Source organism: Ruditapes philippinarum, unplaced genomic scaffold, assembly GCF_026571515.1.
Source record: "Ruditapes philippinarum isolate M1 unplaced genomic scaffold, ASM2657151v2 ctg14048_1_1_1_1, whole genome shotgun sequence".
Lineage (NCBI taxonomy): Eukaryota > Metazoa > Mollusca > Bivalvia > Venerida > Veneridae > Ruditapes > Ruditapes philippinarum.
This window is the reverse complement of record NW_026866541.1, coordinates 1-18,727: the sequence shown is the minus strand read 5'-3', so window position 1 is coordinate 18,727 and position 18,727 is coordinate 1. Positions and strand designations below refer to the sequence as shown.

General features: G+C 32.3%; 2 protein-coding genes and 1 pseudogene across 2 annotated transcripts; 1 reads left to right on the top strand and 2 right to left on the bottom strand.

Annotated features, from left to right (window-relative positions):
* Window positions 1-1,116: 1,116 nt before the first annotated feature.
* Window positions 1,117-2,343, bottom strand: LOC132732807 (uncharacterized; annotated as a pseudogene).
* Window positions 2,344-2,691: 348 nt separating this feature from the next.
* LOC132732806 (acylphosphatase-1-like) lies at window positions 2,692-15,185 on the bottom strand. Its single transcript, XM_060719314.1, has 3 exons — window positions 14,960-15,185; window positions 9,257-9,273; window positions 2,692-2,775 (listed from the first exon to the last, which is right to left on the bottom strand). The coding sequence occupies exons 1-3, from the start codon at window positions 15,015-15,017 to the stop codon at window positions 2,692-2,694; spliced, it is 159 nt and encodes a 52-aa protein (XP_060575297.1). The 5' UTR covers window positions 15,018-15,185.
* Window positions 10,838-12,067, top strand: LOC132732808 (uncharacterized). The gene is made up of 2 exons (XM_060719316.1): window positions 10,838-10,976; window positions 11,249-12,067. The coding sequence occupies exons 1-2, from the start codon at window positions 10,962-10,964 to the stop codon at window positions 12,065-12,067; spliced, it is 834 nt and encodes a 277-aa protein (XP_060575299.1). The 5' UTR covers window positions 10,838-10,961.
* Window positions 15,186-18,727: the final 3,542 nt, after the last annotated feature.

The window sequence follows — 18,727 nt, the reverse complement described above, 5'->3', positions numbered from 1 at the left end:
TTCGGTTTTTTAGGGCATTTACTAGAACATTGCATAGCTGCATGCAAAATTATTCAAACCCACTGTTACATGAAGAGCAAATGTTTGGTATTTTACTCAGTATTCATTTTACATGTACATGTTACTGTTATCCCAATAATATAAGAAATAAATATCACTGTGTGACCAAAATGAGTTATTATACATGTATTACAAAACTTTATTTAAAAACAATTTTTTTTTTTTACAAGGAAACAAAACCTTGAAATATAGTATAATTTTGAATAATTTTAATTGGACAAACATGGTGATTGGTCCTGAGGTAAAAAATATTGGGCCAAATATACAAAGTAAACTTTCCTTTCACTGAACTTTATATATCAGTTTACTTATTCTTATTATAAAACATTTTCAAATTTTGTAAAACAAAGGCGCCCTAAATCATGCATGCGAAAAAAATCCTGGTCCAAACATGGGATTTTTCAAAACTTTCAACCACCAACTTAACAAAACGCTATTGACCAATGTGTGGAAGAATACAACAACGTGACACAGTTAGTCAAGAAGTCAGAGGGTATACAGAAAAAGGTAAGTGTGCATCTTAACACAACACTCGCCTCCCTCAGAAACTAATCAAAGGGACTTTTTAAAATCTTGAAACCATTTCAAGTTGATTATTTTACAGAACCTTTAAAGAAAACACATTACATGTACCCAATCTGATAATGATTAAATTATCTTGTTTATTACCGCAAGTTTACAGCTACTGCAGCCACCATTATATAGACAGGACTTGAGCTTTGGTGTCAACAGGACAGAAAACTTGGTGTTAAGTGTTGACATGCTTTTCTATTTTGAACTAGAAATCTCCTTTATTCTTTATTTATCAATTCCAAATTTTAAATCAGGGTAGATTCATTTTATTAAATTTAATTGCAGTTTTACAATCAATCATGATTTCATATCAGCACATCAGGTGAATAATCAATATAGAAATCAAATAATAAAAATTAGAACATTTAAACATTTATCACAATCATTCTTTCAATCCTTTTACGATAACATATAAAGTTTTCAACATAATTTGCTCTCTGTATTTTTTCATTCCATTCCTCAAGTATCGCTGCCATTTTTATGTCAACTCTGTTTAGGAGTATTTACATACATGTAACGTGAGAATACGATATAGAGTTTTCAAAACCATACCATCTGGACTTTGATGTGGGCCGACATCGCCCGCATGACTTGACTATCTCACCCTGGGGTAACTTACAAACAGTTTGTCAAATTTTAAATATACATGCTGAAAGGTATATTAGAAATGACGATATTTTTCCTAACAATATTTGAGTATTGTAGCATAAAAAATGACACAGTAGTTAGTTCTTTGCTCATGTGAAATTTTCTCAAACTGCCTTTGATTTAAAGCTATATGATTGGCATGTCCGCCTAACACCCAGAGCTTATCAAACGTTTAAACCACTATCAGCATTTACTCTTTTAATAACTGACACAATCCGATCAACACAGACCGTCAATTGTCCCACTCATTTCTCTGGACCATCCTTAAAATCGCTTACATCATCAATATGGTAACATGATTTGGCATCACTTCCTCAGTCGTGAACAACTTGCTATTGAGTTCCTTTTTCCGTACAACATCGCCTTGGTTGTCGTAATCACCCTTAGACAGACATTACTAGATATTACGCTATGCCCTTCTTTGAGTGTAGACAGAATACGTTTGGGAGCAAAAAACATACACTCATCATCTGGATGAGCCGTTACAACAATATATTTTGTTTTGGACCCCTACGTATCAAACCCATTAAAACCCATTTTGGGAAATTTAGTAGAATTTAAGCATACAATACAAGGATCCAAAGTGGGGAACGCCAATCATTTAATGTACCAAAAAACCAAAAGGGGACAACTCTTTGTTGTCTTTAGTCTGACTTTTCTAACCAAAAAAATGAAAATTAAATTTTAAAAATTTCTTAAAATTAAAACACAATTTAAAAGATTTATCACAAAAAGTCGAGTATAGGAGACAAAGGGGGGTTTTAAAGGTTTTTTTTAGTAAAATTTGTAAGTAGTTTTATCTATAGTTTTTTTTATCTTTTAAACTCTGCCTTGTCTATTCTTGAGTTGGGCTTCCCTTTTTTGATAACCAATGTCTTTCCGAATATTTAAAAAACCCTTGAATATTTTGCCGCGTCTCTCCAAAAACTTATCGGAACTTTCACATTCTTAAAATCTACTCGCACTAGTAAAAAGTCAGGTTTTGTTGAAATTAATTTTAGATAAAAAACAACTAAATACTTCCCAATTTTGCCAAAAAATAAGAAAGTCTTTGTAATCCATAAATTTCTTACAAGGGGCGCCCTTCAAAAAATTAATTTTAAAACTTTGAAAAAGGTTGTGAATACCCAAAAAATTTTAGGTTTTTAAAAAAAAATTTTAAATTGCTCTGACCCTTTTTCACCTTTTTCCCCTCGTACTTTTTTTATTGTTTTATTAAAAATTTATAAAAATTTTCATTTATGGCCCCAAAATAACTTTCCCAAAAAATAAAAAGTTTCAAAACCTGTGAAGGAAATTTCTTCTTTTAAATTTTTATTAATTTTGGCATCAAAAAAAAAAGAAAAAAAAAAAGAAAATGGGAAATAAAAAAACTTACATAGTTTTTAAAAGCCCCTGTAGAAAACCCTTTCAGTTGTCCCAAAGAACTGTACCACGATGTGTATTCATAACCCAACCAACAATGTGTAACTCTTTAGCTTTCTTTTGTGTGTACTGAAATGATATTATAAAATAATAATGCAATAAATAGGTGTGCAAAAATAATGGCACATGATTTCAGTTGACTATATAGGGCTATTTATGAACTAAAATAATAAAATTTGCATAATTGAGTTATAAGTATTAAGTTTACAAATAAAGCAATACATAGACCAAATGTCTCATGTGCCAATGAAAGGACAAATAGACAAACTAACATTTCTGTTTCTAATAGTGCAAACTGGAAAATGTTAAAGAGTAGGTAAACAAAACATTTAGAAGAAACTAAAATATTCTTAGGTCATACAATCATGTAACTAATTTGTCTAATTAGGAATCATTTTTTTCAATAGATAATATATAAGATATATAAGATAGAGTGGCCTGTCTATATATATAATTAAGTTAAAATTCTATAGGTACATTTGTTGTCTATAAATAAGCTAAATTATTTAGTTACATTATGTTGATAATCATAAACAAACTGAAAACATTAAGATGAGTGCAATAACAATACAAAATCAGAATATTGCAACATTAAAGCATGTTTAAAAAAAACTTCACTGTTAACTCATACACATATAATTATCTAGTGCGTAGAAGCTTTTGCATTTAAATAGGAAAATAATCATGATGCCTCAATCAAAAACCTTATATGATTTATACATAAAAAATGCTTGAATTAAACAGAACAATTAAACCAGTTTTAATAATAAAGAAATGAGTTTCTCTCAGAGAGATAATTTCACTCATAGAGATTCATTACTTTTCACTACCTACCGTATATAATTTATTAATAATAAGATTATAATAATATAATAAATATTATTATAATAAAATTATACAGATTAAACCGCTTTTTTTTTATCAAACTGTGATACCCAAGCTCTAATGTCTCCTTATTTTTCTAAGAATTATATGTGTAATAATACACAAGGTTTAAAAGCTAAATTGCTTTGAGACAATATGTTTTATTAACCCGTAACCTGCTGGAACTAAATAAGTCTAGTCTTTGCAACCATTTAGGCCAGGTCAATTTACTTTAAATTTCCATCACGATATGCCCAGAATTGATAACAAGAGCACCGCTAGGCGGAGCATTATATGCCCGAAAGTGTTTTTTTTAAGTAGTATGAAGCATTTGTAAGACATGGGAATTAGCTGTTCATCCTATAAAATTTTACAGCTGTAGGTTGATTAATACTTAAGTTATTAATAATGACCTCAACCTTTGACCTTGTGACCTCAAAATCAATAGGGGTCTTCTACCTTATATGGACAATCATCCTAAGAAGTTTGAACATTGTGGGCCAATTGAAACTTTAATTATGCTCTGGAAACCGTTTTCAGTATTAAGGTAAAAGTGACTTTGACCTTTGACCTTGTGACCCCAAAATCAATAGGGGTCTTCTACGCAATATGGACAATCATCCTACAAAGTTTGAATATAGTGGGCCAAATGGAACTTACGTTATGCTCCGGAAACTGTTTTTGGTTTTAATGTAATTGTGACCTTGACCTTTGACCTAGTGACCCCAAAACCAATAAAGGTCTTCTACCCAATATGGACAATCATCCTATGAAGTTTGAACATTGTGTGTCGAATGGAACTTAAGTTATGCTTCGGAAACTGTTTTCAGTATCAAGCTAATAGTGACCTTGACCTTTGACCTTTTGAACCCAAATCAATAAGGGTCTTCTACCCAATATGGACAATCATCCTATGAAGCTTGAACATTGTGGGCCAATTGGAAATTATGCTCCGGAAAGTGTTTTCAGTATCAAGATAATAGTGACCTTGACCTTTAACCTTGTGACCCTTAATTCAATAGGCGTTTTCTACCCAATATGGACAATCATCCTATGAAGTTTGAACATTGTGGGTCAAATGGAACTTAAGTTATGCACCATAAACTGTTTTCTGTTTTACGGTTATAGTGACCTTTAACCTTTTGACCCCAAAATCAATAGGGGTCTTCTACCCAATATGGACAATCATCCTATGAAGTTTGAACATTGTGGGCCAAATGGAACATAAGTTATGCTCCGGAAACCAAATTGCTAACGGACGGACGGACAGACAGACAGACAGACGCCAGGGGGTATAACATAATATGCCCTTTCGGGCATATAAAAAGGATGGTCTAAAGAATGCCAGGTGGCAAGTCAATTTAATTTTCAGAAATTCAACAGGTGAAGGGTTAAAAATAAAACTATTCAGATATAACATTTTCTAAGGATAACAATGTAAAAAGCACTAATGGCTTAAAAATGCTAAACTACATGAAATTTAAAAAAAATCACGCAAACATGTATAAGTTATGATCAATCTGATTAAAATCAGCTCTAAATAACGCTCCACTTTTAGATCTAACAGTGACCATATACGAAATTATTTCTGGTGACTATTCACACAGCCAATCATCTGTGAGCTTTCATTATTTTGAAAGCAACATGGGAAAACCAATACTGAGCGGGTAATTTTCATGATTTCGCGTTGTCCATATAGCCGACATATTACCCATTAAAAATTTACTCTTTCAAATATTTGTTAAAAATTACTTCAAACGTTTTTTTTCAAACAAAAACCAATGATTTGTTAACTTCGGTGTATAATGGTAATTTGATACTTCTTTTTATGCCTATGTAAAAACCGGTTTGATTGCATGGCTAACAAGAGCTGTCAGTAGGACAGCAACGCTCGACTATTCTTAGTGCTTGATAGTAAAAAAAATGCTTGATACAGTTACCTCCTCCTGTTTAACAATTGGGGTCATGATGGGAACAAGTGTGCAAAGTTTTTCCCAAAGCCATATTGTCAACTGGACTTTTTGAAAATATTTGAACCCTATTACCAAAAACTTTAACAAAATTCTAAGTCGAAAAGGGGGGCATAATTCTGTCAAAATGGTTTGAAATACAGTTACTCTCCTGTTTACAGGTTGGGTCCCAATGAAAAATGTTATTTTTGTTTGTTTTTGTTTTTTTTATTTAACAAAGTGTGCAAAATTTTCAAAACCCTATGTCACATGGACTTTTGAAAATATTTGAACTAATTACAAAAACTTTAACATAAAATTCTAAGTCGAAAAAGGGGCATAATTCTGTCAAAATGCTTGATAGAGTTTATCTCCTCCTGTTTACAGGTTGGGGTCATGATGTTTGAAAAAACAAGTGTGCAAAGTTTCAAAGCCATATGTCAATGGACTTTGAAACATATAATGAACTATTACAAAAACTTTATACATAAATTCTAAGGTCGAAAAAGAGGCATAAATTCTGTCAAAATGCTTGATAGAGTTACCTCCTCCTGTCTACAGGTTGGGGTCATGATGGTGAACAAAAGTGTGCAAAGTTTCAAAGCCATATGTCAATGGACTTTGAAAATATTTTGAACTATAAAAAATTTAACGTAAATTCTAAGTCGAAAAAGGGGCATAATTCTGTCAAAATGCTTGATAGAGTTACCTCTTTCCTGTCTACAGGTTGGGGTCATGATGGTGAACAAGTGTGCAAGTTTTCAAAGCCATATGTCAATGGACTTTGAAAATATTTGAACTATTACAAAAGAAGCTTTAACGTAAATTCTAAGTCGAAAAAAGGGCATAATTCTTGAATTAGTCAAAAAAATGCTTGATAGAGTTACCTCCTCCTGTTTACAGGTTGGGGTCATGATGGTGAACAAGTGTGCAAAGTTTCAAAGCCATATGTCAATGGACTTTGAAAATATTTGAACTATTACAAAAAAACTTTAACGTAAATTCTAAGTCGAAAAAGGGGCATAATTCTGTCAAAATGCTTGATAGAGTTACCTCCTCCTGTTACAGGTTGGGGTCATGATGGTGAACAAAGTGTGCAAAGTTTCAAAGCCATATGTCAATGGACTTTGAAAATATTTGAACTATTACAAAAACTTTAACGTAAATTTAAGTCGAAAAAGGGGCATAATTCTGTCAAAATGCTTGATAGAGTTACCTCCTCCTGTTTACAGGTTGGGGTCATGATGGTGAACAAGTGTGCAAAGTTTCAAAGCCATATGTAATGGACTTTGAAAATATTTGAACTATTACAAAAACTTTAACGTAAATTCTAAGTCGAAAAAGGGGCATAATTCTGTCAAAATGCTTGATAGAGTTTACCTCCTCCTGTCTACAGGTTGGGGTCATGATGGTGAACAAGTGTGCAAAGTTTCAAAGCCATATGTCAATGGACTTTGAAAATATTTGAACTATTACAAAAACTTTAATGTAAATTCTAAGTCGAAAAAGGGGCATAATTCTGTCAAAATGCTTGATAGAGTTACCTCCTCCTGTCTACAGGTTGGGGTCATGATGGTGAACAAGTGTGCAAAGTTTCAAAGCCATATGTCAATGGACTTTGAAAATATTTGAACTATTACAAAAACTTTAACATAAGTGGTTACGCCGACGCCGACGCTCGGGTGACTGCAATAGCTCTACTTATTCTTATCGAATAGTCGAGCTAAAAACTTTAACATAAGTGGTTACGCCGACGCCGACGCTCGGGTGACTGCAATAGCTCTACTTATTCTTATCGAATAGTCGAGCTAAAAATAGCTTTCTCCGGAACCCGAATTATAAAGAAGGCAAAACACATAATGTTGTCATCAAATCTACATAAATCGAAATAAGTATATTTGAACTTTAGTCAGATTGAAGTTATGATTACATTGTAAAGTGCTGAAAAATTACCCACTCAATGCAAACCATGTTCTTTGATGATGTCCAATAAAGATTTGTTATTTTCTATAATTGCCATGATATCAAGATTAATATCAGCATTGTTAAATGTGTTAAAGAGAATTAACTGAAATGATCTATCTAATAATAAATATTCCATGTAATAATTACACACACACACACACACACAAATGTCTCACGAAGAATGTAATATTTTGTAAGTTCTTTAAAACTTAAATTATTACGATACAAAAGTAACTCAAGGCAGCAACTACGCACATTCTTTGGTCAGATAGTTCAACAGTCTCTGATTAACAAAGTATGTTATTCAAGACAGTGAAGCAGTGGTATTAAAGATATGCAACTTAATAAAAGAATTAGAATTTCAGCAACAGCTGAATATATTCAATGTTCAATTAGTAAACTTATTATACACATGGACATACTAGAGATGTCAGATAACTGTAACTTTTCTCCTGCTGAATTTTTATAATAGATTTGCCCAGCTATGACTGTGGAACAGTCTTTTCAAACTTTCAAAGAATTTCAATACCAAAATCTTAAGTTAAAGGCCCATTTTTTTATTTTCAAAAAGCTTTTTTGTTTTTGGTCTTATATTAATTTGTTTCCAAAAAGTTACTAATTGCCCAATTACCTAAACCACCTTTTGCTTCTGTTGCCTTTTGGCAATTAGTACAGTTATAGTGATTTGCCATTTTGCATGGAAATCAAAATACTACTTTGTTTACATTTTGCTACTTTTATGACAAATAATTACATATTCAGTGCTACTTTCTTGAGGTGAAAGAACATCTATTATGCTCTTAAAAGATTATTTAAACATTGTAAAATTTAAATTTCATATTTACTCTTTCAAAAGAATGATTTTTTTCTGAGGCATCATGTGCCTTTAAGGTATGAACAGTGGAAAGGCTGTTCTAACTGGCCTGGCTATATACAATGTACTGAAAAACTTCAAAAGGTTAATCACTTTTAAATCAAGCAGATTTAGGATTAGTGTATGAAATATTTTAATGATCACTCTGGTTGTTCTTAGGCACATTTTTGGATATGACAAAATAAACAAAAGTGCAGGATTTATGTGTCCAGTAATGTTCTTGTTAACATATGGTGGCTGTTTAATAACTGATAAACTTGCGGCAAAATAGTCTTTATAGTTTAAAATAATATGTATTTAGGAAGGGCATATTTATTAGACTAACATATCATGTATGTAAATGTGTTGATATGTATATGTTGTTTTGGGCTAGAGGCCTTGAATCAATAAACTCTTTGTCATTGTACAGAAAACTGTATGACTTTTTTATACTAACCTAGGGCTGTATGGCAATCAAAATATGAAGGGTAAAAGTGCCAATAATTGAAAAGTTTAGTGAAACACTTACTTTGCCAAGTTAAATTTTATTAAAAAATGACAACATACACAAGAAAATCAATTACATTAATTACTTCTCTTTATTTCTGTGTGCCAATCTACATGTACCATTAGAAGGTTAAATGTCAGTAAATAATAAAAGATGTTAACAAATTTATAAGGATGCTGTTTGTTCTCCATAAGAGTAGTGACTTACATTTGTATATAACTTTAGGTTTATTTTAAATAATTATGTAAAAAACTGTTTCTGTATAGGAGAGGATTTCCTTCAGTTTCTTTTTAAATACTTATAGTAAATAAAAAAGTTAGCCAATGGAAACCAATTTTAGAAATCCTGGATACACACTTTGGCAATCACTAGACTGATGTGTATCTGACCATAATGTACTTCTGTACTTACTCTTCTGAAGAAAACACCTGAAACGGAACATAATACACATTTTGTTTTTTTAAAACCACAGTCCATGTGCATTTATTCTTTTTTTTTAGGTATGAATAAAAGATTAAAATAAGATAAAAAGAGAATAAATGCTCTAATGATAGCTACCTGATGCTACATGAAATAAAATTAACGAACTGATTCACTGTGTGATGGTCATTTGTTTATCAGATGTATAATGAATTAAATTGAATAAAAGACAGGGCTCTCATTTGGTAAAATTTTGGACTGTAAAGGATTTAATCATGATTTTTCGGGAGCAGTTTACTTCTTTTGTTAAAAGGTATTTATTTTTTACATTTGTTCATAAATAGGTAAAAAAACTAAAACCGGCTCCCCAGTTTTGCCATATGCAAATGCACTGTGCTTTGAAGATGAGAACCAGTCAGCTATAGTCAGAGCCATTCGGTAATATGTTGGTTCCCATCTTCAAAGCGAGGCGCATTTGCATATGGCAAAGCTGGGGAACCAGTTTGAATTTGTCGAAAGACTTTGTAAAAGGAGTAAAACGGCAATATTCTTGATGTTCATTTCACCTGTTACGTTGTTTATTTTGATGTTGAAGTTTAAAATTGACCATCATGGAATAATATCTTCTGTGTCAATGGACAAAGGGATTATGATTGTGAAAATATTGGAAAAATTGGAAATGGAATAAAATATATGGTGATTTTGATGGTAGGTGTGCGGATTTATTTCGACAAACACTTTTATCTTGTGTGTTAGATCTTGTTCTCAAAACGGTTTATAGTAAGTTTTTTATATATATTGATCAGTTGTGTGCTGTGATTGACAAATATACATTTTATTTGGATATTAAGGCGTTTTGAGCTCCACACTGCAAGTGTGTGTGCATCCTGACCAGGGTCTTTCAATTCTATTTGAAAAATCTTACAACTGCCACTGGACGTGAAAATTCCCCAAAACTATTTTCATACCTTTTATAGCGAGCTCGACGAGCTGGCCCGAAGGGCCTGCTTGCATAGCGAGCTTTACGGTAACGCGAGTACCTGCTAAGTGATGGTTTTGAAAACTTTCGTTCGAAGTACCGAATTGGACACATCGCAACCTTTCGAATTTAAAGATAACGATAAAAACTGAGGAATTCTGACTGAAAACGGATGTGTAGACTGGTCACCCGCGCACGTCAATGGGAACCATAATTGGACAGGAAACCAGAATAACGGAAGCTGTCGATAAAATATCGAACTGTAAAATGAAAATTAAAGGCGCCATTTTGTTTGAAAAATCTGATAAATTAAAACAATTTTTTGTCGAATTTTGTTGTGAAAACTATCTAGAATGAAAGTCTTAAGAAATGGTCTAACTAAGAAAATGAATCCGAACACCAATATCTTTTATTCAGTCGTTAACGCTGTACATACGTTTAAAGTATTGTTTACGTGACGTCACAATGTAGCGCCAAACAGCACGTGCAAAACAAACAAATCAAGTACGCTATTTTAATGTCGCAAACGTTTTAAGTTTTACATTTATTTCACTTTTAATATAGTGGAACCCCATTGTATCGTGCTATTCATTGTATCGATCTATTTACAAATCTCGCGATATTTTGCAAAGTGCGCCACCTACTGACTGTTTACATTTACAACAGTGTCACGTCATACTTTCGCTTTCGTTTTCTGCCGTAAAAATCATCAAAAACATGTTTCGAGTAGTGGTAAGTAATTTTCTGTAACATTTTAACCTAAATTTCATATATATTTTAAATATTTCATGCATAAAAAGTTAAAAAATACTCATATCAGCAATTGTTTCAAAGTTCGTCTGCAAATGTCAACCATTGATAAGTCACGTGAGTGCACCTGTCAAAAAATAAAACTATGGAAAGCCGTTTCTGTCATCTTTTCCATCTTGTGCTTTGCTTTAAAAAGCTTTATTAGACAGCATGAGTTGATACAGATTAACATTCATGCTTGTTTCTATTTTTAGGAACCTGAAGTCAAGAAGAGACGTCTGTTGTATGACAGATCTAATCTCCAGAGAGCATTTGAAGCCACTCAGAAGGGTATTTCTGCATATAGGGCTGCAAAGATGTATTCTGTACCTCCAACTACATTGCGGGACAGGATAAGTGGCAGGGTTAAAGCTACTGCTAGAGTTGGCCATGAGACCATTTTCACTCAGGAAGAGGAGCAGAAGTTGTACAACCATATAACCTACATGGCTGAAATTGGATATGGCTACAACAAGATGTCACTTCAGTACTTGGCAAAGGACTATGCAGATTCTTTGGGCAAAGTTGTAAGGGCTGACAAGTCACTGAGTGATAATTGGTTTTATGGGTTCACCAAAAGATGGCCAGATCTTAAGACTGTAAAGGCACAAAAATTATCCATTGCTAGGGCAAAATCAGCTTCAAGAGAAACACTTAACAAATATTATGAAGAGCTTGAAACAGTCTTAATATCAAACAATATTAAAGATAAACCAAACAAGATTTTTAATATAGATGAAACCGGTGTAAATACAGAACATTCACCTCCCAAAGTAATTTGTAAGAAAGATACTACAGCCCAAAATATTACATCTGCTAGATCGTCAACAATCACATTGATAGCTGCTGGAAATGCATTAGGTCAAAGTATACCACCTTATTATGTATTTCCGGGTCAGAGGTGGAATGAAGATTTTCTGAAAGGGTCATGTCCAGGGTCAGCAGGAGAGATGTCGAAAACTGGTTGGTCAAACTCTGATGTTTTTTTTGAATTACCTGACAAAACATTTCATTTCCTATGCAGCAACAACTGATTCTGACACACCTACCCTCCTGTTATATGATGGCCACAGATCACACATTTCATTAACTTTAGCTGAATGGGCCAAAGAACATATTATTTTATTTGTGTTGCCTCCTCATTCCAGCCATCTAACACAACCTCTAGATGTTGGCATATTTGGACCCTTTAAAAAAATGTACAACCACGAATGTCAGAAATATTTGAAACTTAATCCTGGAATAAATATAACCAAGTATGACATTGCCCAGCTCACATCTAAACCATATCTTAAAGCTCTTACACCAGAAAACCTCATCTCTGCTTTCAGACGTACTGGCATATTTCCCTTTAATAAAACAAATATTGCTGACTCACAAGTAGCTCCATCAATTATTTATAAAGAGTCTGAGGATAATGTCAAGGAGTCTGAGGATGAAACAACTTCCACCAATATTGTCACTACCTCTGTTGAATCACAAAATAAGTCTCCTGCCACCACTTTCTTCTCAGTAAGAACAATTAAAAAGGCTGTAAAGCCAAAACAAAGAAAGTTTGTACCCCCATTTAAGGTTTCTGGTAATCTGTTACTTGACAAGAACATTGAAATTTTGACAAATGCGTCAGTCAACAGGGTTCTCGGGGACGCTTATTTCGGCGTCCCGGTACGCATGTTTATTACAGCTGGACGCAAATATTTCAGAGCAAGGATTCCACGTACGCTTAATTTTGCCTGGGGACGCATAAACATTACCGATTGTTTACAACCAGAAATACACAAATGCGTCAGCGCGTGTCAGTCTATAGGTAGGCGGTCCTATGAACATCGACCCGTGAAGCGATTAGCCAATCAGCGATAACGCTTACGATCATTATCACGCAATAGTGATCAGACTAATGTATACACGCGCTGTACACTACATGTAATTACCAGATATAACACGAGGTGATAATTTTATATCTTTGATCAACAGTTGATTGGAAATTAGCAAATTTTACCAACAAAAGGATAAATTTATCGACTATTTACGCCTGTTTTCTCAAATTACAAATGAATGTAATTTTGAATGATTGTCAAATATTTTCGGCATTTTCTAGGCACAATTTTGCTTTAGTTTTATTCTTGCAAAAACTTTCGATAAGACTATTAAGAATTTAAGATATTGTGCCGAAATGCCAGAACAACAAACCAAAATACACATACGCTTTTCTTTGATATTTAAATTCTATCCAAAAATTGATCCCGAACATCGGCGATTTCACGTTCGCCAGAAACCCTAAAATTTCGCAAAAATTCTCGGTTTCCAAGCCAAACATGCGAATGAATTGTTCCTTTATTATTTAATCAACATTAAATCTTTAAATATCGATCTTCAATTTGCCCCCTTTTGAAGATATTTGCTAAAATAATTGTCGATCGGATGAATCTCTTACACACTGTTTGAAGCTGTACACGATTTTCCTATTCATTCCGCTAAACGCTGCCTATATACATTTACGTTTTTTTTTTACAAATATAAACTTTTTGTCTTTAGAGTGGACTTATTTAACCAGAATAAAATTTGATTTGGTATAAAAGTGAAAAAAAAAAAAACGATTTCCATGTGTTTATGCATTATAATGAAATAATTTCATAATAAATATCAACAACAAAACAATAATTATACTATGTAGTTCAGAGTTTCTTTTGAATAACTATAAACTTTGGAAGTCTCTTGAAGATTCAAAATATCAGCAATGCTATTGTGAGCATTGAATGACTAATCTGTAAACATATTAATTGCGACGCGCTTTTGGACTCCAACTTTTTCAGGGTTGGGAGTCCATGGACTCCATGTTTTAAAGTCCTAGTGAGAACCCTGAGTCAAGCAGAATACCAGTAGTACCAAGCACAAGAACCAGCTTAGTACTAGTGAGCCAAAACCAAGCACATCTGGTCTTGTAAAAAGTGGTGGTCCAATCAATTTGAAGGCAGAAGATGCTGATGAAACTGAAGATGAAACAACAGATGATGAGAGGTGCTGTGTATGTAATAGGTGGGAGCCAGCAGACTTACATAAACACCCGTTTGTCACTATTGTTTCATGGGGAAAATGTGACCACTGTTCCCACTGGACTCATTTAAAATTTTGCAGCACAGTGCGAGTGTTAAGACGTAAAAGTGAGTTCAGATGCCCTCACTGCCTGCCAAAAGATAATTAAATAGACAGCAGAAATAGACTTGTAAATAATGTGTTCTTGTTACAGACTGTTACAAACTGTTAAAAGTTCAAAAATTTATGTTGAAATTTTTAAGACAGACATCTTTGTTTCTAATTGACTAAAAATGTTGCATAACGACGGTTTAGGCTTTCCATACTTTGACTTGCTGAGTAATTCTCACAATGCATCGATATAATGGCGTGACCTAATTCTTCAATCTGTTTGACATGGCATCAAATATCCGTATATTCCAAGCTAAAGACTATGTATCAGTAATGTTTGCCATGCAAATATTATCAGAAAAGGATCAAAATAAATGATAAAAAATAAAGATTAAGGTAGGTTAAATTTATTTAATTGCAGTTGTTATTTATAAATAACTAGATCGATACAACGGGGTTCCAGGCTAATCTTTATTTCGCTTGAAAAATTATAGAGTGAAATAAAATAAACAAAGTTTTACCAACGTTTTCAAAACTCGTTATTCATTTAACGACAGGGGCGGAGCCATATTTAACACAATACGTGTAACGTCACACGCACAGCGGCACTCGTCAGTGCATTTGAAATAAAAATGAGCGATTATTTCATACTATTTCACGTTAAAAGTACATCGAGATCGCTTTGAGGCTTTGCCTTTTTCATATTAATTTCATTTCCTGAGAAATTAATTTCGACTAAAAACGTATTCCATACACCATAATATTTAATTTGTTACACAAACCTTGAACTTTTCCAAAGACTTCAAAGTCTACAGAAACCAAATTTCCACCTTCAGCCATGTTCCAAACACTGCCAACGTTGCGATAAATGTAGATTTTTGATTGGTTAATTGCAGAAATTCTGTCCAATTAAATCTTTTGTTAGATTGAAGGATAATGATATTTCCCGTCTGCACGTCATTTACCGGAAGAGAGTTCGAATACGTAACACGGTACGGCCAGCAGGGTATTGACGCATTATTTTATTTCCAATGTTTAAAGATGGCTTTATTTACATTGAAAGCCGTGGTTTAATTAAAGCCTCTGACTTTTTGTATTTGCCTTAATTTTACATGTAAGCAAAAAATTTTATGTTTAAACATAATGAGCTCTGCTAAACTTGTGGAACACAATCTAATTTATAAAATAGGAGAGTACCCAGAACGGCAAAATTGAAAATGTTGCAGGCTCAGTTTGATGGAGTGTTCATACAGTCACAGGCCTTAATTACAATAATATAAATCCATGATACAGTACTGGAAAGCACCATCCATGTACTACTAGCAACTGCTTAAAGCTACATGCATCCAGATTAGTAAAATATATTGACGTGCCAAAGCTTGATTCTGAGATATTTTCGTTTTGGGGCAGAATCTCGCTGTAGAGGCGAGATATTGCCCAGACACGAAAATAGCACAATATCTCGTCGCAAAGTACAATTAGTTGGACTAGCATCCAGATAAGCCAAAAAAAAATTCAAGAAAATCAATTTTGAGAAAAATATACAAAGATTGAAAAAAAAAATTAAAAAGGTACAAGATTCAATTATATTTGACATGTTATGTGAGATTATCGGCAGATTTTATATTATTTTTCACCATTTCTACCACATAACTAAGAAAGTAAGGGCTATCTTTTGTATATTAAAATTTATTTATGTCTTCTGGTGTCTTCTGGGTAATTTACATGGATTGTTAGCCCCATTAGCAATCTGTGCATTAATGTCTTTGTTCACTTCACAATAATTATATTTTACTTTTAAATGAATTTTTAAAATTTTCAAGAAATTTGTATGAATCTGGAGGCATGCTGCTTTAACCAGAATGAATTATTAACTTCTCTATGAATTTTATTATGTGCAATGTATTTTTTTCAGTTTAACAGTAACAAAAAGTATGTAAAATTGGTTAAAGTCTTTACAACAAATTAATCTAATTATAAGGCGAGTGACACTGGGTGTACTGCATTTAATATCCACTGCCATTATAACACAAACAAACTAATTAAACCAAGGTAATTTTACCTGACCTTTGACCTCTATGTGTGACCTTGGCCTCAGGACCTGAATTTTATGCACAATACGTATCTCATAATGATGAACATTTGTGCCTTGTTAAATTAGAATCCCTTTATGCCATTATCCATGTAGAAGTTTTGCTTGAACATGCATTTTCCTCTGAACTCCATGTAAAACCTTGAGATTTGACCTAGAGAGCTATTAAATGTGCATAATACTTTCCTGAAGACCAATGTATATGATTGTTCAGACAGGCTAGTGAGACCTCGCATCAAAATATCACAACTTGAATCTGTTGAGCTTATAAAATGTAGACTTTGACTATGTTATCTACAGTATAAGTATTCTGTTTGTTATACATGTATATTGACTTTCCATTATTAACTAGCACTAGCTCAATACTTATAACTCATCAAAGTTTGATAAATATCACTTATCAATGAACAAAATATTGTGAAAATGACATTCACAACAATTTGCAGTTTAAATTTAGAAATAAGGATGGCTCACTGGGCATAGTAAATTTTTATGCAATATAGTACGTACAGCATTCGGATGAATAATAAAAAGACAAACATTAAATTTTCAAATTTTTTTTTCACATAGTGATGAAAGATAATACCAAACCTTAAACAATTAAACACAGTGTCACTGAGATTTTTATTTGCCAAATTAACAATTAAGTAACACACATAATAACATTGATTTATTTAATCTTTTCTACATGTTTCAAATAATTAAAAAAAAACATCAAATATAAATCAGAATTACTGTTATCTTGACAATAACCACCACAATGATAAATCTCTATAAGTAATAATAAGGAATTAAAATATAAAACAAAACATAATGATTACTAAGACAAAGGATATACCATAAGTAAAGTCAAACAAAGATAGTAAAAATAGGAGGGTCATGGGGTAAAATTTTAGCAAATGAAAAACAACAATATTAAAAGTTTGATATTTAACAACAAAAACAACAACACAGCAAAGCACATAGGTAATAATACGGATTAAGTGAGTAACAACAAATACATTATAAATATAATCATAAATAATCAACAACACTTTTTGGCAGTATATTAATGTGGGACTACAAAACACTTTGATTAAATGATGTGAAAATAGGGTGACAAGAGTTGAATATGGAAATAATCAAAAGTACACTAGACAAAAGTTTTAAATGATTAGATTAATGGATTGTATCTCATATCAGATAAACTAAGTTAATTGTTGACAAAGCTTCCTACTCAATCCATAAATTTTATTTAATGTACTTTATTATGTAAATGTATGGATTATAAATAAAATATTGTTTAAACTAAAGTGTTGAGACTGTAAATTTTTATGCAATTTATTTCCAAGGTTGATTAATATATAAAAATAATTCTAACAGAGAACAGAATCTGACAATATGTATTTTCAAATTTGAATAACTCTTTTCACCCCAAATATCTTAAATTGACTTGTTTCTCTTTCAAACTGGGCATAACCATTAATCTTTTTGGGGAAAAATCTCAAAAATATGTAGTGGCTGAAAAGCAAACTGTGCAGACAATGAATGGGCCAACTGATCTTGGTCACATGGTTTGAAATTGTTGCTGACAGGAGGCTAAATGTTCAGCATTTTTTGGTGGAAATCTTTTTTCTACCAAGGTTGATAATAGAGTACTCATAAGTTTTGATACTGATAGTTTAGACACATGAAAAAATGAAAAATCAATATGCAAAAACCTTCATAAAGCAGACACTTTTGAATGAAGTAGTCATTTATCTATCAAAATGTGTCACTTAAATGTACATGTATATACTTTTACAAATTGGAAGTCAACTCCATTATTTTATGTTAAAATACCAAGTTTAAAATACATGAACATGTCTATAAAATATTTATTCTTCTGTGTTGCAAAAAGTAATATAAATACTGAGATTATGCAAGCATAAATTAAAAGGGTGTATATATAAAAAAAATAATACAACAAGTTTTTGCATAGTATTACATCACATTCGTGTTGTTACAACAAAATTACTATCACAATATTTCACTTTCATTTCCAACAAATATATTACATGTATCATTATAACCAATTAACATTTAATATTAAGACAATATTTCCTTGCATCCACAAACAATAATAAACTTATGAAAATAACATTTATTTGATATTCTCTTGAGTCTAAGAATCACATTCTTTTGTATTAATACCTGATCACTGTTTACAACATGCATTGACCTTCCAGCTTTACTTGTGAAAGAAGCCACTGAACTTCCATAGGCAATCTAGATTACCTAAAGTTACCAAATATGAAAGTTCATGACAGAATTCAAACCCACTTTTTTATTGATGTTTAACTAGAAAATATTGCTCTCTGTTATTGCATGACTCAGTCAAATGAAAAAGATTGAGTTACAAATAAATGCAAATAAAAAAGATCACTTTTATTACAGTAAATATGGTAACTCAATTAAGGTATGACAGCCATGGAAAACA

Excerpts from the sequence above, each read along its gene's own strand:
- LOC132732806 (XM_060719314.1), bottom strand. The coding sequence starts at position 15,017 with ATGGCTGAAGGTGGAAATTTGGTTTCTGTAGACTTTGAAGTCTTTGGA.